Source organism: Myotis myotis, unplaced genomic scaffold, assembly GCF_014108235.1.
Source record: "Myotis myotis isolate mMyoMyo1 unplaced genomic scaffold, mMyoMyo1.p scaffold_m19_p_3, whole genome shotgun sequence".
NCBI lineage: Eukaryota > Metazoa > Chordata > Mammalia > Chiroptera > Vespertilionidae > Myotis > Myotis myotis.
In genome coordinates, this window is record NW_023416335.1 from 198414739 (window position 1) to 198442521 (window position 27783).

Genomic DNA, 27783 nt, shown 5'->3' on the forward strand with positions numbered 1-27783 from the left:
CATGTTCTCTTGCTAGGTTCTCCAGGTTCTCCAGCCAGGTTCTGTAGCCATGTTCCCTTGCTAGATTCTCCAGCCAGGTTCTGTCCAGGTTCTCCAGCCAGGTTCAGTTACCAGGTTCTAGTCAGGTTCTCTTGCCAATTTCTGTAGTCAGGTTCAGTGCAGGATCTTTTGCCATGTTCTCTCCAGCGAAGTTCTTCTGTCTGTGTAGGTTCCTTCTTCTGAGTTCTGTCTTCTGAGTTCTGTGTTCTGAGTTCTGTATTCTAAGTTCTGAGTTCTAAGTTCTGTGTTCTAAGTTCTGTGTTCTAAGTTCTGTCTCTTGCTGTCTTATTGCATCTGTATTTATACCAGTTGATTCAATCCTATCAATCTCTATTACAAAGGTTAGGGCGTTTCTTATCTTCATTCCAGGGAGTAAAGATTATGTGGCTTAAGCACGATTGTTCGTAGTTAAAGTGATTAATTACCCGCCTGGCACTTAGTTAAGAGGTTTTATTCCCTCCCTAACTTCAGGGGAAAATCCCTACCTGGGGAAACAACCTTTCTCAGAGAGGAGACCTTGGTTAAAACACATAGTGCCAAGAAGGTGAGCAAACATATTAAGAACAATATGCCATATATGCCAGGTCCCTTGAAACAGTAAGCATGGACCGGCTCCCGGCATTGGGGGTTGTTTTCTCTTAAAAGAAAATAATGTAAGTTTGCATCACAGGATATTATATTTTGTTTCTAAAATTTGTCATGTAATTAAAGCTGATAGATGAGCAACAATGGTGAAATGCTGATGAAGGACATGAGTCTCTTTGATCTGTGGAATGTCTGTATTCTACAGTCTTCGTTCTGAGCATGTGGTCAGCTAGGCATTGTCTGACTTCAGCATTTCTAATCTCTGCTGAAGCACTTGAGAGCCCGGCAGGTGATAATGGTGCCTTAGTACCACTTATTCTCTAACTATCAGATTGCCTTGACATACCAACTTCTCTGGAGCGCTCAGGTGGCATCAACTCCAGGATGACTTTGACAGGTGTCTCTGGTGGGCAGCAATAAGGCTCCTTTTCCTTTTCCAGGTTATCTGGTCCTTCTACAATCAAATAGTTGGGGCTTTAATGCCGGGCAGAACTTCTCAACCTTAGCACTGTTGACATTTTGTGCTGGGTAACTCTTTGTTGTGAGGGCTACTCTGTGAAGCATAGAGTAGAAATAGCAAACCTATTTTTATTTGAATATAAGGAAGGTGATGGCATCATTAACAAGTGACCTTATTTGGATGAACTTGATACCTCTTTTTTTTTTTTTTTTTTTTTGCTAATCAAAATGTTTATGGTTTGTAAAAGATGACCACATGGTAACTACCTTATTTGTTCTTACATTTTCAGAAATGAACATAAAATTCAGATTCTTGTAGCTCACTATTTCATTTAAATGAGACGTTTTTAAACCACACAGTTAAAAAAACAAAACAAAAACCAATACAATGTATTAAAACACAATAACAAGAGTCTACGTGTAAAAATATAACTTTTACATACACAATTTCAAAATGATACGCTTGCCGTTTGTTGCATAAAATTTTCAAATGTATTTCATTACTATATAACTGGCAAAACAGGAGAACAGATGGAACATTTAGACCATTTTGATGGATTTATGGCATTTACTCAGTGCTGATAGGTGGAAAAAACTACTTGAATAGGGATATTTTTTTCTTAATACATGCCAAATTGTGTGGCTGTAAAAACAGAAACGAGTTAGAGACAAAAGGATGCTGACAAATACTTAACTAGGAGCACTATTTGTTTACTGCACTATACACCAAACTCAATCATTATAAAGATTCACGTTGGAAGTTGGTTCAATTTCAGCAGCATCCCAGGCCTCTACCCACTGGATACTACTAGCACTGCCCCAAATGATGAAAAGCGTGTCTAGGCAATGCCAGATGTCTCCAGGGTGACAGTTTGGTCCATTTGAGAACCCAGATGGAGAGGGCTTTATTGAACTGATTGTGCCAGCACGAGGAGTTATGATACAGGCAGAAGATGACCTGGTAACTGTCTATCCTTGACCAAAGCATAGGGCAGTTCTCATGAATGGATGAATGGATTCAACAATTCTCCTCAGTCTGAGGCAACCAATCACCTAAAGGTGGATCTCAGTGTCCTCTTTAGCTCCCGCCTTTATCCTTTATCTCATCCCAGTCTACCCTCTTAACAACCATTCCATAATTTTTAGACTTTAAAAAAATTATAGTTGATAGACAGTATTATAATAGATTAATGTATACAGTATAGTGACTCATCATTTATATACCTTAAAATGTGATCACCTCATTAAGTCTAGTACACCTGTCACTGCTCATACTTATCATAATATTACTGACTATATATAATCTCTCTTCTGCCTTCTTGTATTGATAAGGCTAATATAAGGTCCAGGGTCTACATTTGACAAACCAACATTTTTTTGTGGATCTGCTAAGTGTCAGCCACCCGCTAATGTTGCTAATGTTACATTATCTCATGTAACCCTCTTAGCCACCCTGACAGAGAAGTTTTCTATACCTGTCTCACCAGTGAGAAAGCAGGAGTACAAATTCACCCGGCTAAGTGGTAGAGTTTGGAATAGTAAGCAGGGCTTCTGACTTTGTTAAAATTCTGTTTTATCCTGTTGTTCAAATCCAACCAATATCTACTTGAAATTTAATCACTATGTACTTGAAAATTTAATCAGCATTGACTTGAAACTGAGGAGCTCCTGGCTTGTGAATAAGAGTCTCGTTAGGAGAAATGTATATGCAAGGTCCTAGAACCATAGAAAAGGCAGATCTCAGATATCATTAGACAGTGACCACTCTGAGGTCATCATTCGGTCTTTCAACAAAGAGTGTTGAGGGCTTACTCTACTCCAGGACCTCTGTACACCAGCCAAAACCGACAGGGTCCCTGCCCTTATGGAACTCACATCCTAATAGTATAAATATCTAGTATGAAAGTAAATAAATGAATTAACAATATAATTGTGATGAGTGCGGTGAAGGAAATGAGCAATGAGAGGAGATGGAGAATAATTGGGTGAGGGGGATTTCTTTACATAGGGTGGTCAGGGAAGTTGTCTTTGATCTTGATACCTCCCACAACACTGAACATACGGTGCTTCCTCAAAAAGTATGAGTACCTGGCAGAGAATAGGTGTCCTTAGATCTTGGTTGTATGAAAAGACCATGATAACTTACAGTTCTGGAGGCCAGAAGTCATCAGGGTGTCAGCAGGACCATGTTCCCTTTGGAGGTTCTAGGGGAGAATTTACTTTTTTGCATTTTCTACCTTCGGAGGCTACCTGCATTCCTTGGCTCAGGGCCCTATCCTCTTTTGTCAAAGCCGGCAGTGTAGCATCTTCCTGTCTCGCTCTCCCTCAGATTCTGACCCTCCCACCTCCCTTTTATTTACTTTGGCCCACCATATAATCCTGGATAATCTCCCCATTTTACAACCCTTGACTCAATCATGTCCACAAGGTCCCTTTTGCTATAAAAGGTAATATATTCTCACACTCCAGGAATTAGGTCACCTTTGGGGCCATGACTCAGCCTATCACAGTAAGCAGTAAACTTTAATTTTATTTCCATACTCGCTTTATTTTACAGATGAAAAACTTGAAGTTAAAAAATTGCCTAAATTTACACATGTGGATACAGCTTTCTGGTTACCCTATCTCAGTGGTCGGCAAACGGTGGCTCGGCAAACTGTGGCTCGCAAGCCACGTGCGGCTCTTTGGCCCCTTGAGTGTGGCTCTTCCACAAAATACCGACTTCTGCGCATGGGCCACGAAGTTTCAATCACTACGTGTGTGCCCGCACGTGGTATTTTGTGGAAGAGCCACACTCAAGGGGCCAAAGAGCCGCATGTCGCTCACGAGCCGCAGTTTGTAAACCACGGCCCTATCTAAATGCATCTCTCTTCTCTCTAAACTCTGTTCCTTTCTTTATCTCACTCTACATTTCTTTGATTACTTATTTGCAAGAAGACATATCACTTCTCTTCACCAAGGTACGGCTGTCACACAGCTCTGTACCTGACACAGTGTGCCCATCTCTAAAGATTTTTTGAATGAAAGAATGAAGAGTCCTTTGTATACTTGGGTATATAGAACCCAATATCCTACAAATTATTCTGTGCAGTGGCTTCTAACAGGTTAAAAATCCTTCACTGTTTTTAAAGCATCAAAGGAAAACGTGAACTTCAATATTGGTCCATAATCTGACCAATTGGTGAAGAAGGCACCGTTACCTGGCCCTGCACTTTCTCATGCACTGGTGCTGACCTTCCACTCCCGTATGCTGCCGGGCTCTATGCGTTTGCACACCGTGTTCTATATTCGGAACTCTGATGCACAGTGCTTCATGTGTCCACATGTTAGCATCACCAGTCTTTGGGGAGAGCTTCTGAATGGCTCCCTTCATGATTTCAATCCATGATTAGAGAAGAAAGGCAGAAAATCTAACTGCATGTTTTATTACTGCATTGGCTTTTCTCTTAGGCCTTAAGTAACAAAGGAGAAGAAAAGGTATAGGTCATTTCCAGCACAGAGAATGAGTTTTTAGAAGTCTTAAATAACAGTGCCTTATGCTAAACAACTAAGTGAAGGAAAGCTCAACACAACTCCTGTGCTCTGGAAGGCAAGTTATATTTACATTATTGCACATAGTTTACTTTGCTTCCCATTGTCCTTGATCTCGTCTAATGAAGACACTGTTTAGACAAACTTGTTTTACATCTGACATCCTTTGCTCCTAGGAAATAAATACCTGTTGTTCAAAGTGTTATTGAAACAATGAAAAAATATGAAGTCAAAGGGAGATGTCTTCTCTTTGAATATTGCTTTTAAGAGCCTTAACCCCACTTGTAATATATTTACTTTGGTTCTAGTGGCCAAGGACGTCAATATTCTTTTTGATGAGTTAGAAGCTGTCAACAGTCCCTGCAAAGATGATGATTCTCTCCTTCACCCTGGAAACCTGACCAGTACTTCAGATGATGCTAGCAGACTGGAAGCAGGGGGAGAGGTAAGAGTGTGTGATTTCTTCAAAAGACAATTCCTGACCCAGGCGAGCACCTATGAAGCCTATTCCAAGGGACTGTTTAATGTAATCATCTCATTGAACTGTATGTTCCTGATAAACAAGAAGCAGGTCTTATATTCTTTGCTACCTCCCATGGGTCTGGTATATTTCAGCACTTCTAAATCTACCTAGGCTCCAAACAAACTGTCCCTGAGTCAGGCAATTCCTATCTTATACCTAAAGATGTTTTGTTTATACAAAGGAAGATTTTAAAAAAAATATCTTTTTATTGATTTCAGAGAGGAAGGGAGAGAGAGTGGGAAAGATAGAAACATCAATGAGAGAGAATCATTGATCGGGCTGCCTCCTGCATGCCCCCCACTGGGGATCGAGCCCCCAACCTGGGCATGTGCTCTTGACCAGAGTCGAACTCAGGACCCTTAGGTCCTTAGGTCGACACTCAGTCCTCTGAGCCAAACCATCTAGGGACAAAGGAAGATTCTTAAAACCACCTGTTATTTTTAGAAAATGTACATTCTGGGTGTCACTAACTAGTAAAATGTTAGCTTTGCGAGGATGGCTTTCCTTGTGTAACCTCCCCAGCACCTAGAACAGTGACACAAAATGCAGCAACCCTCAATAGATTGTGTTGCCGCAAGCCTTTCTGAGTTTCCATTTGCCTCTGTAATCTGAAACTCATTGTAATTGCAAATAGACCTATCTGTTCATATGTCATTTTGGAAAAAAGAAGTATTTTGTTAGAAGCATCCACTGTTGTTCAGGTTGGGTCTCTATGGATTTAATATCTCCTTTATATATGCACTGGGTACAGGTAATAGGAACTCAGAATGGGTCATTTATTTATGGCATATTCCTAATATTTTTGTTATTCCAGAGCCAGTTAGCCATGGAAAGGATGACAGAGAAAAATGTTTCCTTCCACCAGGTTTCCCAGGCTTTTCCCTGCAAGCACCACATGCTATTACTATCCATGTATTTTACTTGTTTGTTTTTTAGGAAATACTTTTCTTTCTTAAAATATATTTTTATTGATTTCAGAGAAGAAGTGAGAAGGAGAGAGAGAGAAACATCAGTGATGAGAGAGAATCGTTGATCGGCTGCCTCCTGCATGCCCCCTATTGGGGATTGAGCCCACAATCCAGGCATGTGCCCTTGATTGGAATAGAACCCAGGGCCCTTCAATCCACAGGCCAGCACTCTATCCACTGAGCCAAACCAGCTAGGGCCATATATTTTACTTTTAAAGAAAAAAACTCATTTTGTCATGCTCTTCACACAGATACTTTGAATGTCATGGTGTGGACTAATGGAGGGATCTTAAAAGGAACCTCAAAAAGCAACTCATCTCAATTTAGATGAGGAAGCAACCTCGGGAAGGTTAGGGCTTTGCTAACCCTCCCCCGATCCCTTGCTGAAGCCCTGTTTTTGTTGTCAGGTGCTGAAGTGCTAACTCTATAGGATAGTGGCCTTGCTTGGAAAATAATGAAGAAATTGTTTACTTGTCTACACTTCTGAGTACCTGTTAAGGCAAAAAAAAAATACTCAGAATTGGTCATCAAGTGTAAATGTCTATGGTAATGGACACTTACCTTCCTTCCTGGCTGGCATGCTCCTTTTAGATGAGGTTGCATGCGTGGCACTTGTGTGCAAGAATATGGATTTACTATGGCCTTGCCAGTCGGGCATGTTTGCCTTCCTCATCCTGTCATTTGGAAACATGTATACTGTGGCCCAGAGAAAAGGTAGCTCCCCCATTCCACTTGTTAGTTTACAGACATGTTTACATGAACTGGCCCCAGCCTGGGCCACCATACCTGATGGTCTCTTTCAATGTTGTTCATGATTGAAACACACCCATGGCGCCTGGACAAAAATGACACCTGCTATTTCTGGGTTTTAAGTTATGAAACATAATAAAATGAACACCATGAAACACCACCCAACTTGTAAATAGGAACGGTATTTTTCAAATTATGGGGCAACCTAATTGTAAGTGACTAACTCCAGTTGTTTCCTGATGGAATGGAAAATTAATATTAGTGTGCATGCAAGTAGGAAAAATAGGTATTACTTTGTAAAACTTTGGTCTCAGATGTTTTGTGTGTGTTTACAAATATCAGAAAGTAAAATGTTTTTCTGAATTTGGGCAAAAAAAATTCAAGAAACATTGAACTAGAATATTGCTAAAGCTATCAAAGCAACTACAATTCCATCCTTTGACCCTACAAAAGGTATTATCTTCCTGAATGTTTGTTTTTTATTCTCTTTCTCTAAAATAGTTTTACCACATACATCTGTAGCCTTACCAACTTCTTTTTAAAGATTTATTTTATTTAGTGCTTTATAAAAAGTGGCATCATGCAGTATGAAGTCTTCGGTGACTTTTTTTCTGTCACTGTTGTTTTTAAGATTTATGCTTATTACTGGATGCAACTACAGTTCATTCATGTTCAGGGCTGTATAAATACTCCACTATATGGTCTACAATTTATTTACCTATTTACTTTTTCATGGACATTAGCACCAATTCTAGTTTTTTATTTTCTACTCTCATAAACAATGCTGCTATGAATATTTATATACATGTCTCCTCCTTGCTTTATCAAAGATGTCTCTAGGGTTGCATGTTATGCAAATGTTTAATTTTACAAGAGAATGCCAGTGTTTTCCGAAGTAAGTATATCCATTTTCACTCTCACTTATAGACTATGAGAATTCTCAGTTGCTATATATATCCTTGCCAACATGTGGTATTGTTAGGTGTCCAAAGTTTTTCCCAATTGACATAGTGCTTTTTTCCAATTTTTATTTTGTTTCTTTTGTTTACATGTTTTGGTAATAAAAAATGTAATTTTTATAAAACACAAGAATAATGCATTTTGTTTTAATTGTTCTTTAACATTATTCACCCAAGGCTCTGTTTTATGAGTGTCTTAAGCTGGTCCTTTCTCTTTGTATGCAGACAGTGCGGGAAAAAACCAAGTCAAATGGCCTTTACTTCAGAGATGGAAAGTGTCGAATTGACTATATTCTTGTGTACAGAAAATCTAACCCCCAGACGGAAAAGAGAGAAGTGTTTGAAAGAAATATTAGAGCGGAAGGATTACAAATGGAGAAAGAGGTAACTAGTTGGCTTGGATGAGAAAAATATAAATATTCCATTATTCATATCAAGAGGCAATTTAAAAAATTAGTCATTCTGTTAACTGAGTGTTTTATTTGGTCGGAGTTTGCCAATCCAGTGTTTGGGGAATGTTCCAGCAATTAGACTTTCACAACACAGTTTGCCTTGAGAGCATTTTAATGCCAAATGATTTCGTGAAAATCAAAATACTCTATGCCCATGGAGTCGATCGTTTCAAAGTGTTATAATTTACCTGACTTCCTTTATCTGCTTCCTCTATGTGAATGGGATGTTCTGGTCTCATGGATTAAGGCCAACTTTGCATAAAATACAGTCACCCCTCACGGGAGGCTGTTTTTACATTTGAAACATAATGAGCTTGGGCATCCTCACTCACCAGAAGAGACTGGCCGACTTGGCCCCAAACAGCTGGAACTTACAAAATGGTTCCAGTTTTAAGAAACATTATGGCTGTTTTTATCATGTTCCTGGACTCAAGAGTTACCTCCCAGGATTCTCTCTCCCCCTTCTCTCCTTCCACTCTACATGGGGAGTTTTAAGGAGTAATTTCGTGAGAAAGGTACAAGAGGTCCAACCACAATGAGACTGTTCTGTACCCAGAAATACTGTGTGCATGTGTAGAACTTGGTCCTGGGAGGTGGATTATGTAACTCTTCCCTAAATATGTTGCAAAAATTATGGAGCTTTTCCTCGTCAATCAGAAGCACATCTTGGCAATTAAAATGTTTTGTTTCTGATTATTCTCAAGACTGAGGAGAGAGATCTTTGAAATCAACGTGCAGGTTTTTCCTTGTATGGTGCAGGTTGCATGCTTCTCTTGGGACCCTTCAGATAAAAGGGACTTTTCCACATCTGTTAGACTGGTCTCAACTCTTGAGGATTTAAAAAACAAGCAGTGTTTTTCTAGAATGTCCCCAGAAAGAGAGTTAGAAAAATGGCAAGATGAGTGTGGTCTTAGGGACTCGTTCTTAGGAAAGGAACCAGATTACTCAAAAGACTCAGTTGGAAGTGCCTCAGACAGAATGAAATATGCTGTTGTTTCCATTTTGTGTGGTTCTATCCCCATTGAACATGTCTTTGATGAATCTTGTTCTTTAAGTTCTTAGTGAGGCAACTGTCTAGTCTCTTTTCTTAACATTAATAGTGCATTAATTTATTTTAGCCTAAAATGTATCCTTTCATCTTTTATTCTTACTGCTAAATTTCTGGATTTTTATATAAATAAATAAGAGCTCTGAATTGCTACATGATCCTACATAATGTCAGTCCTTTTTCTGATCCATTCTGACCGTTTCAAAACTTTGATTCCCATCAGTTAGCTTCATTTAATTAATGATTTATATTTTAAGTTTTATGACTATTTTCTCCATTCCTGGGATTTCTTCTATGTAGGTCTTTACAATGTCATTTCATGACTTATTAGTTAAAACTCAAAAAGCCTACTACGTTTTAAAATAATGCACATTACTAAAGAGATGACAAATCTCTTGCATGTCTCCTGAAATATCTAGACTACAGCATCCATCTATCATTTTAATGCCAAACAGGCATCTGGGAAGGATTATTCACCCTGTTTTATATACTGTAGTTGTCCTGACCATGGTGTGATGCTGGACTGCTTCCATGATTATGGTTGTATATAGGATAATTTTGTTTGGTTTTAAGTCTTAAAAATTTTAATAGCTTGGTATTTATTTTAATGTAACTAGGAAAAAAACACAGTAATTGGGAAAAGGGGTGATGTCACCATATGGCAAAACTTCATAAAAACATTCTAAGCATCTCTTCCTCCCCTTCGCTCCAGAGGTTTTATACTGAGCTGCAGCTTCTTTCTCCTTTATCCCTCAGTCTTCTATCCACTACCGACAGCTAGAAAGAAACCTTCTTCCTAAGTAGCCTTTTCCACCACCCGGTTCCTGTCTTTTTCTGCCACCCTTTGCTTAAGTGACACAATTGGCTATAACCCTGCCTCTGGGTTCTGCTGTGCATCCTCAACGCCTTAGCCAGCTCAGCAAGAAGAGGAGCTTTGCCCTAGCCAGTTTGGCTCAGTTGTTAGAGCATGGGCCCGCGGACCAAAGGGTCCTAGGTTTGATTCCAGTCAAGGGCACAGACCTCAGTTGCTGGCTGGATCCCTGTTTCTGGTTGGGGTGTGTGGGAGGTAACCAATTGATGTGCTTCTCTCACATTGATGTTTCTCTCTCTGTGTCTCGCCCCCTCCCTTCCACTCTTTCTAAAAATGAATGAAAAAATACCCTCAGGTGAGGATTAACAAACAAACAAACAAAAAGATGAGGAGCCTTTGCAGGTTAGGAAGCAGCAGGAAATTATAGATAAATTAATTTTTCCCTGCCACAAAGAATTACAACAGTGCCCCTTGGTTGAACAATAGATCTGTACCTACATGGCATCATTAGAGTTATAAACCATCAGAAGCACTCTTATTTAAGTCAAGTGTTGTATAAACAGCTGAGAGGGAGAGACCATTTTAATGACTATTTCAGCTTCCGGAAGTTACTTCAACCTTTTATACCTAAAACAAAGAATTTGATTCAAGTGGAAAAGAAAAAAGAAAACCCAGGAATCCCTAAGCTAGTACATTTGAAATGATTGACACTAAATACATTTTGTGAATTACCAGTGTCTTCTTCATGAGCTGTGTATACTGATGTCCAAAAATGATGGAAAACATGTTACACAGGTGGGCAAAGACAGACTCTGTAGTTGAACAGTGTGACAATAAGATAATCCTTGTCTCTTTTAACATTAAGTGTCAAGAAGCACAGGCAGGAGAATCTTTATTTCATGATAAAAGCAAGGACATAGTCGCCTTTCATCTTTCTTAAAACCTTTGCCCCAGCCTGGTTGGTCAGCGGGTACGTTCTTGTTTTGGCACCCCGGGTCTTCGATAGTCTGTAACTCATATTAGCCAGGAGAAAGCAAAAGAACAGCAAAATTCTCAAAATATTATTTTCAAGTGATTTGCTTGTTGGTGATACCTTATTTAAAGAGATTTCCCTTCCTAAAGGTACACACATATTTGTTAATTCACATTTTGTGTTTTAGGTATGTTCCAATTTTAATTTTTGAAATCATTATCATTAATACAATGTATCTTTTCCTTTATCTAAGTAGTCAAATCATGGATGACTTTTGAGTTATTTAGAATGTGTTCACAGCAGTTATATTAATGGAGCAGATTTTTCCTCTTTAGAATCACGCAGAATGTGGGAGAAAACCCATATTATTACAGTCATTACAAAATAACTATAATTAGATAAATCATACCATCTTGATGGTAGTTAATTCATTCGACAAATATTTATTGCTCATTCTATGCCAGGCACTATTTTAAGCACCAAACAACTCAGCAATGAATAAAACTGATAAAAAACCCCTGCCCTGTTGGGACTTAATGTACAAAATAAATAATTAAATATATTTAAAATATAAATAATTTCCAAGGAGAAGAAAGTAAAGCAGGAAGTGTTGAAAGGGGTGTTCACTTTTTATAAAAGTTGGCAAAGGTGAGCCTCTCTTCCAGGGAAAGAGAACAGCCGGTCCAAAGGCCCTGAGGCATGAGCATGCCTGGAGTGTTCATGGAACAGTGAGGAGCTAGTATGACAGGAGTTGACTGAACAAGGTGGAGAATTGTAAGAAATTATGCCATACAGATAACGGAAGCCTTACTCGTCACTGGGGAAACTTTAGCTTTTCTGAGTGATATGGACAATCCTTGGTTTCAAGCAAAGGCATGACAAGATCTGGTTTTTATTTTATTAGGTTTTATTTTTATAATCTGGTTTTATTTTTATAATCTGGTTTTATTTTTATTACTCTGGTTGCCTGGTGATATTAAATGGGGGGAAGTGTAGAGGGGGCAAGGGCAGAAGCAGAAATATCAGTTAGGATATTTTCGGTAAGAATCCAGGAAAGAAATTATGGTAACTTGGTTAAGTGCACAGCAGAGGAGATATTAAGAAGAGTAGAAGGTACAGCTTGATTATCCTGAACCATCCAGGCCAGATCAGTGCTGGCTATGCACCTGTCACACGGCTCATATTGCTTGCAAATTTGCTGAACTGAAGGAGACGATGGGTAATCATTCTGGGAAAAAGCTGGAAGATGGCCCTAAGTTTTTGAAATCTGGTGATGCTGCCAGATTTGTCAATAATGGTTCCTGGCAAGCCCATGTGTGTTGGGAGCCTCCCTGACTATCCGCCTCTGGGCCATTTTTTTCTGTTCATAACATGAGACAGACAGTTGCTGTGGGCGTCATCCAAGCAGTGGACAAGAAGGCAGTTGGAGCTGACAGCCACCCAGTCTGGCCAGAAAGCTCAGAAGGCTAAATACATATTATCCCCATCCCTGCCACCTGTCTTAATCAGTGATGGAAGAACAGTCTCCGAATTATTTGTCTCAATTGGCGATTTCAATTTAATAGTAAAAGACTGGTTAATGATGACAATGCAGTTAAACCTTCAGAAGGAAAGCAGAATGTTTTGTGGACCATTTGGTGTGTGTGTGTGGCAGTTTTTAAATTATTGGTTCTTAAAATCAGTACTTTATAATGGAAACAAACTTGGCCAAAACTCTGTCATAGAATTTTGAGGCCCATTAAAACAGAGTTTAATGCGAAAAAGAAAAGAAAGTAGAACTTCTGGGAATTGCAGACAGATTGAACGAGTTATGCCAGGGAGAAGAGGCATAATCTATTCATGTGTCATATGCTATTCGTTTAAAGAGTTAAATGAAAAAAGTTGCCATTCGCAGGGATGCAGAGAAGAGTGGGTCCCCTTGTGGACATGTTAAGTTTGAGGTGGCCCAGTGGTGGAGATGCTGAGTAGGATAGAAGAGTCTGGAAGACAGGGAGAGATCTGGGCTGGAAATACACATTTGGATGAGATCACCCAAGGAGCAGCTACAAATGGAGCAAGAGATCCAAACATTGAGCTGTGGGACGCAGCAGTGTTATGAATTTGGAGGACAGAGGAGCCAGCAGAAAGGAGTTGGAAGGAAACCAAGAGGCTATGGTGCCTGGAGGAAAGTGTTTCAGGAGGGAGGGTGTGATTGGTTGTGTCAGGCGCTGCTGGTGGGGTGAGATCAAGACTGGAAAGTTAGCCACTGAATTTAGCAACGTGGAGGGTTTTGGGGAGCTGAGCAAGAGAAATTCGGGGGCAGAGGTGGAAGTAAAAGGATGGTTAAAGTATGTTCAAGAAAGAATAGAAGGAGAAAGTTTGGAGACAGAAGATATAGATATTTCTTCCGAGGAGGTTCACTCTAAAGGAAAAGAGAGAAATGAGTAAAAACTGGAGTATGAAGTTGGGTCAAGAAAGAGTTCTTTCTATTTACGATGAGAGAAATAACTATATGCTTTCATGCTAGTAGAAATCATTTATTTGAGAAGAACAAATTTGAAGTAGAAGAGCAAAAAAATAATTTTGGAGCAATGTCCTTGACTCAATAAGAAGAGAATGACAAGTTCCCATGGCATGGACCCACCGGCCTGCATCTGTGCCCACAAATGCAGCCTTCCCTCCACTGTGGGCTAGGGATATATGACCCTGCTCCTGGCTCAGGCCAGCCCTTTCTTTGAGCAGAAGACCCCATCCCCTCAGTCCTACACAAGGACATTGGCCCGAAAAGAGATATAGTAAGCTTTAAAAACAGAAAATGCAGAAAATAATGTAACCTGTCAAAACAGTTTGTTTTCACTCATCTCTCAGAAGGATTGAAAAATTCTAACTGCGGTAAATACATACAACAACACTCAAGGTTGGGTATCTTGGACACTTTTCTTTGAGATGATGACAAAATAGTATGATTAAAATATTCACTGACATTTATTAATCACTTACTATTATTGTCCCCACTTTATAGATGAGACCATTGAGGCAAAGAACTAACTTGCCCCAGGTGACAAGACCAGAAATTAAGCCAGGATTAAAACCTGAGCATACTTACTCCTTACCCTTGTGTCACATTGATTTCTGGTATCTAAAGATGAATTTCAGGGTTGACAAGGTTAGCAGATAGGCTGAGAAGACAGAGGGAGTTCAGAAAAGGAGAAGGAAAAAGAAGGAACCAGGAAAATTGGGGTACGTAATGATCAAATACTTTCCACGTAGACTGTAGTTCTCTGTATTTTGGTTGCTGGTAGCTATAGATTTGATTCTTGGTACAATCCCATATAAGCTGAGAGGGCTTGAGCAGTTTATTAAACTTTTCTGGATCTCTGTTTTCACATTTTTAAGAATGAGGATAATGTTTTTTACCATGAACTATGTGAGGATTAAATGAACCCATATAGGTAAATACATTGTAGGGTATAAATCTTTGTTTCTTATTTTACTTTCCCGTTTCATTTTACCTCTGTGTTACCTTCTCTTTATGGCAAGTAATATTAATTTTCCAGTTATGACTGTGCTATAAAAGTTCTTTGTAAAATAATTATTTTAACAGTGAGTCAGTTTAAGGAAATATAGGAAATTTAAATATTTTAGATGATGTACAAATTTGGCAAAAATCAAGGGGCACAAGCATGATTACAGTCTTACTTGGCTCATGGTTGTGACGAACAAATCCTAAAGTATGCCATCTGGTTTTCACACCTTTGTGTAATCCCCTCCCCTGGAGTGCAGATGGGATCTGTGACTTGCTTTGAACCAATAGAGTATGGCAAATGTAGTGGCAGGTCACTTCTGGGATTATGTAATGGATAACGATCTGGTTTCAGCCAACCGGCACTGGATAGACTCCTTTGCTGGCTTTCAAGCAGTCAGCTACTATGTCGTGAGACAGCCTATGAAAGGAGTCATATGCAAAGATAGGTGGGGTGGCCTCCAGTGTTTTCTTGCTGGCTGTCAGCTGCCCCCAGAAAACAGGGACCTCACTCCTCCAACCACAGGGAAATGAGTTCTGCCAACAACCGAGGGATCTTGGAAGCTGGTCTTTCCACGGTCGAGCCCTCTGATGATACTGCAGGTCTGACCAAGACTGTATGGCAGCTTGGTGACACCCTGAGCAGAGGACCCAGCTGAGCTGTGCCTGGATTCCTGACTGATAGAAACTGAGATCATTCACAGGTTCTTTGAAGCCTCTAAGTTTGTGGTAACCTGTTATGCGGCAATAAGTAACCGAGACAGTGTTTAAGAATCTGGGATTAGACACTCTATGTGCTCATTTGTTTCCACCATTAAAAGCTGTGTGCTCTTGGGAAAGCTAGCTCATCTGCAAAATGAGGCTAATCATGAGATCTGTTTCTTGGGTTATTATGATCATTAAATGAGATCATTCATATTATGTGCTTATCTCTGTACCTGTCATATTAACAAGCATTTACTACATCGTTATTATTATCATCATTGCAGTCATCCTAACAGCTGAGTACAGTGCATTAGCTCTTTTACTTTTAAAATGATTTTTCAAGGAAAACTTTTTAGAAAAATGTTTTTACATTTTAAAAAGTCCCTTAAAATGTAACTATTAGGAATAGCAACATCAACTGACCATCTGTTTGCTAATAACTATTCATGAATGAGATTAATGCTTATCTTTAATGCTCTTGGAAAAGCTCAGAATACATTAGGTCACAAGTTTAGCATGGTCAAGGTTCAGACACTTCTCTTCTTTCAGAGGATTTGGTTTGGATTCATCAGCAATGAAATTATAGATCAACCCAGAGCTAAAAGACTATTGAGCTGCACATCCTAGTCTTGCTGTACCCTTTTCAAGGGAAAACTTCACAAAGTCATCCCTATTTAAAGTGCTTGTCTAATCCAGATTGGTCTCTGCCATCACCTCCTGCCAGACTACCTTTTCTGTGTTCATCCCTGTTTATGTTCTGAAACCACATCCAGCTTGTTGCTGGAGATGCTCTCTCAGGACCCAGAGCCTCTGTCCACTAGATCCCAGTAGCGCTTCCCCAAGTTATGAGAGTCAGAAGTGTCTCCAAGCATTGTCACTTTTCCCCAGGATGGAGTGGGGGGTAAAATCCATCCCTGGTTGAGAACCACTGACTTAGACCCTTTGACCCAGCCTTGTGTAGTTTGTTGCAGTGTCCAGGAGGCAGCTGGAGGAATGATAAGCAACTATTCCATGCTTTCATTCATGTGGACCAGCTAATGGAAGCACTCTTAACACCAGACTCTCTACATCAGAAGAGAGACTTATGTATTTGAGGGGAAGGACAGGGTAAGTTAAGATTACCTTTCAACCAGATAACTGGGATTCAGATCCACTTACTGTCTCATCACTTTCTAAGTAAATAAGTAGGTAAGGCTCAGTTTCTTAATTTATTAAATCAGAGATAATTCTAACTAATGGGGCTGTTATGATGATAAAATGCATTCATACATTACCTTGTGCTTAGAAGAGTCTGGCACATAATAAGGGCTCAATAAATGCTTGTTGATGGTTTTAATAAAGAAGGGCGTGGTTTCGGGCACTGGTCATCCTCTTTCCTGATCTCAGGCATTCAACCTCATCACCTCTTAGACTCAGGGTCCCTAGCCTGTGTCTAGAGAAAGTTGAAGTGGTCTGGTGGGTAGGATTGGGTCTTTTTTGGTGTCACCTACCACTGCCCTATATCCGTCCATCAGAATCACAGCTTTATTCACATTGGTACATCATAAGGCAGCTTCATCAAATGGGGGAAGGCAGTGGCATTCTCTCCTTCTCTCTGTCTTATTCTTTCTGTCTGTCTCTCTCTCCATCATTTAAAAAAATTATTGATTTATTTGAGAGAGAGAAACATTGATTTGTTGTTACACTTATTTATGCATTCATTGTTTGATTCTTATATGTGTGCTGACCAGGGATTGAACCCGAAATGTTGGCGTATCACAATGACACTATAACCAACTGAGCTACCCAGCCAGAACCTCCATCGCTTCTCTGTCTTTCTGTCTTCCTCTCGCATTTTCTTACTTTCACTCTAATTTTTGAGACCATTTGAAGATCTAGAGCCTAATTATGACTGCCTCAACTGCTTTTGCTAGTTTAGGAAGACAAAGTTGAATCAAAACATTGCAGTTGCTAGGTCAAGATGACCAGTACAAAGCTACCATGAGCTGATTTACTCAAAGAATTATTCTAAACCAATTCATATTTCATGTGACTCATGCATAGTCCTTCACTCAAGACAGCACAACATTAAAGGGAGAATATAACCATTAGACAAGGCACAGAAGAACTGAGTGATATTGTGAAGTATTGTTGCCATCCCACAAGCCAAAACATAATTCATCTGAAAGGTCTTCTTAGTGATCTAGAGTGAACTTGTCTGATATAAAACACATTTTGCACTGTCATCATGTATTACTTCCAAGTGCTGGCATCACATTGTTGCAGCTGTTAAAGGAACTGAAGTCCTTTCTTTATGGTGTTTTGTTCCTGTTGTTTTTTACATGTTATGTTAAATTGCTAAAAGTTGCTCAAAGCACATACTCGGGGGGTAAGGGGGCATTGATAAAAAAGGGAGTAATTTCAACAACTGGTCATCCTCTTTCCTGATCTCAGGCATTCAACCTCATTACCTCTTAGACTAAGGGTCCCTGGCTTGTGTCTAGAGCCGTGGTTGGCAAACTGCGGCTTGCGAGCCACATGCGGCTCTTTGGCCCCTTGAGTGTGGCTCTTCCACAAAATACCACGTCCGGGCGCGCGTACCGTGTGATTGAAACTTCGTGGCCCATGCATAGAAGTCGGTTTTCGGCCTGGGCGAGTCTATTTTAAAGGAGTACTGTTGATATTTGGCTCTGTTGACTAATGAGTTTGCCGACCACTGGTCTAGAGAAAGTTGAAGTGGTCTGGTGGGTATTATCCTCCTATATAATAAAAGCCTAATATGCAAATTTTCCCCTTGACCGGGAGTTCAACCAGGAGTTCCATCAGGGGGCGGGGTTGGCCAGCCAACTGCCTGAAGTTCCTCCCCCCCGGCTGACCCTGGCCTGTCCAGGGGAAGGGAGGCCCCAGCTGGCAGCCGCTAGGGACCCTACCCATGCACAAATTTCATGCACTAGGCCTCTAATGTATAAATAAGACAGAGAGATTTCAAAACTTTGAAGCAGTACTGACAAGTGTAAGCCCATGGACTCCTGCTTGTGATCCCTACACATGGAAAATTTGACAAAGATGAATGGTAAGCTGAATTTCATTAACCAAGCCTGGTATACTTCAGCTACAAAAGTGATGATGCAGCACTGTCTCCTGAAGCTGGGACCAAGGTTTAACTCACTTCTGGTTGTGCTTTAGGCATATTTTAAGAGCAGTTGATGGTACCTGATGATTCCATTTCTAGATGGCATCATTTTTCATCTATTCGTCAAATATCTGAGTGTCTACTGTTATTGAAGGAAGGGAGGCATTAAATAAACAAATATATCAGGTGTGATATGTCAGGCATTAAATAAACAAGTAAATATGTCAGGTGTGATGAGTGCTGTGGAGAAAAGATGCTGGGATACTGAGAGGGAGCCACTATCTATACTAATAAAAGGGTAATATGCTATTTAGACTGGATAGACTGGATGTCTTCCAGATGTCCTTCCAGACAAAGCCACGGTGGCAGGGCGAAGGCAGAGACAAGGGCAATCAGGCTGGCAGGGGAGAGCGTTTTAGGGGCAATCAGGCCAGCAGGGGAGATTGGTTACAGGCAATCAGGCAGGGAGAAGCCATTAGGGGTGATCAGGCTGGCAGGCAGAGGAGGTTAGGGGCGATCAGGCAGGCAAGCAGAGGTGGTTAGAGGCAATCAGACAGGCAGGCAGAGGTGGTTAGGGGTGATCAGGCAGGCAGGCAGAAGCAGTTAGGGGTGATCAGGCAGGCAGGCAGAGGCAGTTAGGGGCTATCAGGCAGGTAGGCAGAGTGGTTAGGGGCTATCAGGCAGGCAGTCAGGTGAGCGGTTAGGAGCCTGCCTGTGGGATTGGGCCCAAATCAGCAGCCAGACATCCCCCAAGAGGTCCCAGATTGGAGAGGGTGCAGGCCAGGCTGAGGAACCCCCCCACCCACCATGCACAAATTTCATGCACCAGGCCTCTAGTTTAATTATAGGAGTTCTGGAAAGTCCCTAAAACAGGGGTGTGGAATATCCAGCCCACAGGCCATATAAAGCCCATGAAATCATTTGTTCTGGCCCTGCCAAGGCATTAGGGGGTGAGTTAATTAAATATTTGACCAAATATAGCAGACTAATTTTGTAGTTGATAATTCTGTATGGCGCTCAGATGACGTTGCTCCCAACCCCTGCCCTAAAATAAGGAGTGAACTGAGCACAGAGAGACTTTGGAATTTTCATTCCTAATTACATTTGTTTTCACAATCCCGGGTGGGCTGGGACTGGGACAAGGGTGGGAAGAATTAATGGAACAGTCACTGAAGGGGAGAAGGGGTGCACTGTAGGAGGAGGGAAACTGGCTGGATTTGGGTCGGGGAGAGGATGGGGAAAACTATGGTGTTTATATCTAAAGGACCTCTTCCAGGGCACAGAGCAGGGACAAATCAAGTGCATGAACAGTGTTGGGACCTTCGGGGAAACCTGATCTTGTTGTAACCCCCCTCCCTGACTTTTCCTTTGCAGTTTATCAGTTTAGTTTCCAGTTTGGGGGGGGGGGTACTTTTCTTGTGGGCTTCCCATTTTTGTCTACTCATAGACCGAAGTTTCTTCTAAAAGCCTTCCCCAGGGCTTGTGACTGCTTGGCCCCTGTGTCATTTAGGATTCTGCAGGAAAGCATGCTACTCTGCGTCTTCTAAAAATGAAGTGTTTAATACAGAGGTTTGCACCACTGCTGAAAAGGCCGGGAGTGGTGAGTCCCAGAAGTTGGCCTGGAAGCCATTAGAGATCTCAAGAATGTCTGAGTGTGGCATAGATTGATAATTCTCCAAAAACTGACCTGAAGCTCTCTGCAGCTTATACAAATAACTATCTCTAAGAGCCTACCTTGGGGGAAAATAGCCTCTTCTTTTCCACCTTCCAGATTTCACTTGAGTAGCCCTTATCTTCCCAGAGCAAAGGAGATTCTGGGAAATGTAGTCCCAGCTCTTCTTGGCAATAAGGGCAGAGATTTTAGAAGGAGGGAGCAGAGATGCCAAGCTGACACCAAACAGTATAGGGCAGTCACCAGCACTCCTCCTAACAGATTTGTCTGGCCACCTGTCCCTTCACTTAAGCTATACCAGCCCCCTCTCTGTCCTACCCAAATGGTTTTACAGGTTCAGTCATGAATCTTACATGGCACCTCAAGGTGAGGGTAGAGTAGCTTTTTCTGGCGTTTCACATGGGCATGGCTGGGCAAATTAGCCACAGTCACAGTAGCTCCCCCATACCCACAGCTTTGTTCTGATGCTAACACTAGACAATTCTTTTTGTTCAAGGAAGACCTGAATTCATTGAGACCAAATCTTTCATTTGAGTGTCAGACGGTAGCAGTCACAAGTTCACATAATGAGACATCCATGTGTTTGCGATGAGGAGAAAAAAGGATAGAAAAAGGGAAGACAAGCTGAAAACTCTTTCCCTACGAGGAAAATGAAAGAGGAAGGTTCCTTCTTCCCTCACTTCAGTCTCCTCTGATGTTAAAGAATCAGTGTGTGGAGTGTCTATTATATTCCAGCATCAAAAATGAAAGAGCATTCCAGTTATCTATTGTTGCATGACAACTCCAAAACATGAGACTTTAAACAACAATCATTTAATTTACTCTCAGATCTGCAATTGGGCAGGATTGGCAGTAACAGCTGTTCTGTACTCTATGAGGGATCAGCTAGAGCAGCACTTCTAGGGGCCTGGTGGGCCCTCTTTTGAGAGGGCTGCTTCATATAGCTGAAAAGTTGGTGCTGGCTGTCAGCCATGGGCCCTGGTTTCCTCTCTACGTGGTCCTCTCCATGGGCTTCTCCGAGGCTCAGATGCCTCAGGCTTCCACGTGACATGGTGGCTGGGTTCCAACAGAACAAGACAACCCTTCATTTTTATGACCTAGACTCAGAAGCGTTTCTCGCGCTGTACCCCATTGGCAGAGGTGGGATCAAAGGGAATGGGCATGGATGCCACCTCTGGCTGGAGAGTGGCAAGGTTCTGGAAGACACGGGATGAAAGCTCTTGGCAGGGCCATCTCTGGACAATGCAACCTGCCACAATACGCTGTGTCTTTAAAGAGCTCGTTGATTAGCAGTGAAGACAGACTGAGACTGGTGATTAGAATACATCCTGAAGAGTTTCTATAAAAGCACTAAGGCAACTTCAGATTCTCCCCAGAGGTTTCTGGAAGGTTAAAGGGAGTGTTCTGAGTCTTGAAATATGAATAGTTATTTACCAGCCAGGAAAGTAGAAAGGCCTGGCATTCCAGAGGGAAAATTATGAGCAAAGATTCAGTAACTTCTGATGGAGGCATCACGGCTCCACCGTGCATCTCTGCTTCTCCAGTTGGAGTGGGAATCCCATGAGGATCACACAGGTTTCCCTACAGAGCCTCGCATAGTGCCTGGCTTGTCATTTCATCTTGACTTTCACACTGTTGATGCTCATCCAGCAATTCCCACGAATATAAATTATATCAGATATAATTGTTCTAGGCCTTAAGGATTGGCCTGATGCTAGTCAGATATATATCTTTTAGTCATTTTTGTCAATGTGATCTAACCTAATGTCATTTCGCTTCTTTGCAACCAAACCCATCCCATAGTACATCTGTTTAAATAAAGTCATCACATTGCTGGGTTTCTTTCAGGCCAAGGGTTTTCCTAAACCATCTAGCCCAGCTCTTACCTCCAAACTTAACCAAGTTCATGATGGTCTCCCAAGAAGATGGCATTTATTGCTCACTAGAGTTTTTGTTTTTCACCTCCATTCTCCATTATGATGTTTTCTATATATGATGATATGAAAAGGAGCTTTATAGAAGGCTTGGAGGAGAGCTAGCAGAAGAATGAAACTGTACTTCACACAGTGTCCTTGACTTTAGCAGCCCAGTGGGTGGGGAAAATGGCACGCAGTGGGACGTTACGTCCATTAGTGTTTCAGAAATGCATTAGGTCTCCTCTTGGGGCCTCTCCTCCTCCACCACAGTCTGTAGGTTCTTTGGTTTAGTCAGGATATTATTTTGGATTGCACAGCAGTAAATCACTTTGGCATTTATTTGAGGCTGCCTTGATTCAGTTTTTCACTCTAATAACTACCCATGGGTCTCCTGAAATCCAGTCCTTCATTTGGTGACTCATGGATAAATGATGTTAGAGGCGTCCAGTGTTGCTTCTGATTGCTGGAAGGGATCACCCACCCAGCCGTTCTCTGCACAAACTCCAGTAGAATGAAAAACGACTAATCTTGATATTCTTTGTCACAGAATGTTTTATTTGATTGGCAAAATAAAGATAAGCAATCAGCAAGTAAGTACTAAATTTTAGTTGTGATGTTCCTTTTTTCTTTTTCTTATTCTATATATACTTAGCAAAGCTATACCTTAATCTTCATTTAAAATGAAATCTCTTGCAGGGGGCCAGGGTGGGCTAGAAGTGGTCAATGGGGAAAAGGGGGTCATATGTAAGTACTTTCAACAATAAAGCTTTTAAAAATGAACTCTCTTTAGGGAAGGAGAGTTCTAAATAAACCCTTAAACACTTGGAGATAATACTTGGAACTGAAACTTACTTTGAATCAGTGTACATATTCCAAAATGCCACTGGAAAGTATATTGAATATGATAATGAGCCTGCTGATGAATTGTCCCAGCCACTTTTTTAGCCATCATTTTCTTTCCCTCATTACTTGGCTTCAGTTTCATAGTCCATCATTATGACCGTTCATTTGCACACACCTGAATTCTATCATTCCTTTATTTCTTTGGCTTTTTTGTGTGGCAAAGCCTTGACCTTGATTAAACCCCAGCTTTTTTTTGCCTGCACCTGAATGGCTGAAGGTTGCTAGAGAAACATGCAGTGTGGTTCACTTTAAATCATGACCACTGTCTCAGATGAGTACCAAAGAAGTCCCAGCAAGCCTAGTAGGTTTATTGTCCACTTTCATCATATCAATGAACTACTTTCTTTCCTTCCTCTCACCTTCCCTCCTCTCCTTTCTTTGCCTCCCTCTTTAATTCATTCGTTCGTTTAAAAAATTTCAATAATTTGATAAATATGTAGTGCCTGGCATAATTATAGGCACTTGGAATATATTGGTGAACCAAATAAAGAGCCTTATCTGGTGGTACTCACATTCTAATGGGGGGAGCAATGAACAATAAACATGATAAATAAGTAAATAGCATAATATGTAAGAAGCTGATAAGTGATATGACAAAGGAGAAAGCATAACAGTGTATAAGAGTACTAGGGGTAAAGTGGTAGTAATTTTAAATAGGGTGTTGGGGGTAAGGGGTTCACTGAAGGTGACATCTGACCAAAGAGTGAACAGGCCATGGAGTTGGCCAACTGTTATGTCACACTTTCTTCTCATCCCTCAACTCTCTCCCCTCCATCTGCACCACCAGGTCCCCATGCACACACAACCTTTACTGATAGCCTTGTTTGTGCTCTGGTTAAAAATGGAAACAATCAGACAGGATCTTCTGTGACTGTCCCCACACTCTCTGCCTTCCCTCTGAAACTATGAATGCCGTGTCTGCCGCCATCGCAGGAGCCCTCCTATTATGTGCTGGATCCCCTCCCATTTCACCTTCTCAAGGGCATTGCTCCTCTCTCTCCTGCATCATCAAATTTTCCTCTCTCCTCAACCATTGCAAACATGCTTCTGTAACTCATATCTTAAAAAGAAAGATCCCTTGACCCCTATATTCTCCTCCAACGACTGCCTCATTTCTCCTCTCCACTTCATAGAAACACCTTGAAAGATTTGTCTAGCATTACTGTCTTCATTTCCTTGCCTGCCACATACTTTTCAAATTATTCAGTCCAGGCTTTCTCCCTCACCCTTCCATAGAAACTGCTTTTACAAAGATCAGCTATGAACGAATCCAGCGGTCATGCCATCCCTATAATCTTATTGGCCTTGTCAGCAGCATTCATCCTAGGGTGGCTTGTTCCTTCCTTGAAAAACATTCTGTTCTTGGTTCAGAAGGCAGGGCACGCTCTTTTAGATTTCCTCCTTCTTCACTGGCCCTTTCTCAATCACCTTTGCTCGCCCTCCTCTTCTACTTGATCTCCAAATGTGAGAGCATCCAAAGACTTGGCAAAGAGAACTTTATAAGCTATATTGCTACATGCACCATCTGCATTCTCTATAATTTTGATCAGCATTCCACCAAGAGATAAATAGAATAGGTTTGGGAGGGATGTCATAACCTTCATAACCTTCAAGAGCATTAGAAAGTATTCCCCAAGTTAAATTACTCCTCCACTGGCAGGAGACATCCTGCTCATGTATCCTTTCCGGGTCATGCTTGTTTCGTGGCTGTTAATCCCTGCAACTCACGAAGGGCATAATGCTGTGTGGGTTATTGATTAGGTGATAACTGTGTACAGTTATAGTGGGTGGATAATAGAAAACATACTTGTGATAATATAAAGCACACCTGTGATGATATACTTATCCCTAAGCTCAACTTGTCTAATATGCCACCTTGAAGGAATAAGCACATATTAAGATGATCCATAATGATGAGAGAACTTTGGAGTTATGTGGGTCAGAAGTGACATTGCTTACTTCTAAGGAGAGACTTGTCACTACATGGAGGGAGCATCCTGAAAGGGAGCATTTTGTCTCTTGTGCTCCCAAAGGAAATTAGACCAACTTCTGTTCATACTCATCACATTATTTGTAGTTAGTATAACAGTTGCTCTGTTGAAATGTAAGTTCTCTGAGATTGAGGACCATGTTCTTCTCTATATTTCCAGGAGCCAACATAGTGCCTAGGACAGTGATGACGAACCTTTTGAGCTCGGCTTGTCAGCATTTTGAAAAACCCTAACTTAACTCTGGTGCTGTGTCACATATAGAAATTTTTTGATATTTGCAACCATAGTAAAACAAAGACTTATATTTTTGATATTTTATATGTTTAAATGCCATTTAACAAAGAAAAATCAACCAAAAAAATGAATTTGTGTGTCACCTCTGACACGCATGTCATAGGTTCGCCATCACTGGCCTAGGATGCCATTGAGATATTCTTTAGGCACTTGTTGAATGACTTTTTGAGTGGTTATCTTGTTGAAATGAGATTTTCTTTAGGTATTTGTTGAATGACTTTGTGAGTAGTTCTGTTGTGAGTAAGATGAGAGATTTGCTTTACACAATATACCTGTGATCCTGAGTAGGTGATGGAGGAAGGGTACTCCAGTGTGCATTAGTTAGCACTACTTATCAGATATAATTTCTCTCCCTGCTGACCTTGTAGACATGGGCCCATATAACTACTCTGTCCTGTGGGCTAGGTGCAGAAGTGGCATGTGTCCTGCTGCAACCCACTGAGCGCTGCCTTCCCTCTGGCACAGTGACCCATCAGTGTGAATCACTGAGTCACTACAGTGAGCTGACCTGCAGTGGACATGTAGCAAAATGAGAAATAACCTTTATCCTATCACCATCCAATAGAAATAATGTAATTTTATATTTTTCTGGTGACCACCTCTAAAAAGTAAAACATAAACATGCGATTCATTTTATTTAATTCAATATTTAATTATTATCCATTAAACATGTAATTACTGTAGAAATTAAGGAGGTATTTTACATTTTTTCAGACATTCTAAGTCTTAAAAATCTAGTGTATATTTTCTGCAGACAGCACATTTTAAGTGGGACTCACTATATTTCAAGCACTTCATAGCTTGAGTGTGGGGACAGTCACAGAAAATCCTGGTTATTAGTCACCCTATTGACAGTACAGATCTAGTTAAGTCACTGATATTTGGAGTTATTAGTTGCTGTAGCCTAGCTTAGCCCATCCTGACTGATCCAACAAGCACTGCTTTTCTTCAACTATCCTGATGCAGTAATTTTCCTAGGCTTGATATAGGGATTACCAGGGTTGATGCAGAGTAACCAAGAGCATGTTGCATCATTGTTCACTCAACAAAATATTTGAAACTTGGTGCTTAGCAACTCAGCACTAGTCCTCTCCTAATTGTGGCCTAGAGCAGTGGTCGGCAAACTCATTAGTCAACAGAGCCAAATATCAACAGAACAATGATTGAAATTTCTTTTGAGAACCAAATTTTTTAAACTTAAACTATATATGTAGGTACATTGTTATTAACTTAATTAGGGTACTCCTAAGGCTTAGAAAGAGCCACACTCAAGGGGCCAAGGAGCTGCATGTGGCTCGCGAGCCGCAGTTTGCCGACCACTGGCCTAGAGGATTATTTACTTGAGCTTCTCATAAATTTAAACGATATTGGAATCTTTGTAGTGGCAAGAAGATGGAATTTTTCTGTCTAATAATAGCGTTTTAACAAGCTAATCATTGTGAGAAAGCTACTCATAGTTTAGATCTCAAAATGTTCATAAACTAACCTAGGAAACATTCATTCTCAATGACTAAGTGCTTAGTAACATTCTGGGTGCTGGGAATACAGCTGTGGAGACGCTCCTAGAGACATTCATGAAATACAGGGTGGGCAAAGTAGGTTACAGTTGTGAGGACATGGAACAGTTTATTCTTGTAGTATTTTTTATTAGTTATTGTATTACAATAGAATTGATTGAAATATGTCCTATATTGGTTTTATTTTTGCTGCATAAGAAATTACCTCAAACTTAGAGGTTTAAAAGAACATGTTTATGACCTCATAGTTTCCGTTGGTCAAGGGTATGGGTTCAACTCAACTGGTCTTCCACTCAGGACCCCTGAAGACTACCATCAAGTGCCATCAGAAAGGCTGCATTCCTTTCTGGAGTTCAAGGTCGTTTCATGGTTATTGACAAATTTTAGTTCCTTGTGGTTGTTGGACCGAGGTCCTCATTTTCTTGCTGCCAACCAGGGACTTCCCTCATCTCCCTCAGGTCACTCATGAGTCCTTGCTTTCTCAGTCCTTCTCCCAACACATTAGCTCACGTCTTCGAAGCCAATATGAGAATCACTCTGACCTCAAGATTCTCTTTTAAGAACTCACCTGATTAGTTCAGACCAATTCAGGTTAATATCCCTTTGATGAGCTCAAAGTCAGAGTATTAGTGTCCCAGCCTCAGGAGCGATCTCCCCTCATGTGCACAGGTGCTGCCCACACTCAAGGAGAGATGGTTATTCAGGTTGTGCACTCTGAGCAGGGGGGAGTCCTAGGGATCATCTTAGAATTCTGCTGCCATATAACTTGAGACCTGATGGAGCAGAATTTACCAGAGAGAATACGGCATATGAGAAAAGCCTGAGACTGTGAGCAATTTGGCAATTTGGAAAGAAAAAGGAAGTCCCTTGTGACTGGAACCCAGAGAAAGGAAAGTGGCATAGGATTAGGGAGCGGCCACATTATGCATTGGCCACTATAGTGCTTTTCAAGAGAGGCCATGGGAAGCCATCAGATCACATGCATTTTTCAAGATGTCTCCAATGTCAATGAGAATGTACAAGGCAAGAAGGGAATTGGAGGGATCCCAGCTACAGGGCTGTTGCAATCATGG

The 27783-nt window shown here is 40.9% G+C and overlaps 1 protein-coding gene across 1 annotated transcript in view; it reads left to right on the forward strand.

Annotated features, from left to right (window-relative positions):
* Positions 1-27783, forward strand: part of ANO4 (anoctamin 4) — a 257465-nt gene that overhangs the window by 115997 nt on the left and 113685 nt on the right. The window contains exons 4-5 of the mRNA XM_036301477.1: positions 4923-5059; positions 8040-8198. Of these exons, the coding sequence (XP_036157370.1) occupies positions 4923-5059; positions 8040-8198 (296 nt within the window). The remainder of the gene's footprint in view (positions 1-4922; positions 5060-8039; positions 8199-27783) is intronic.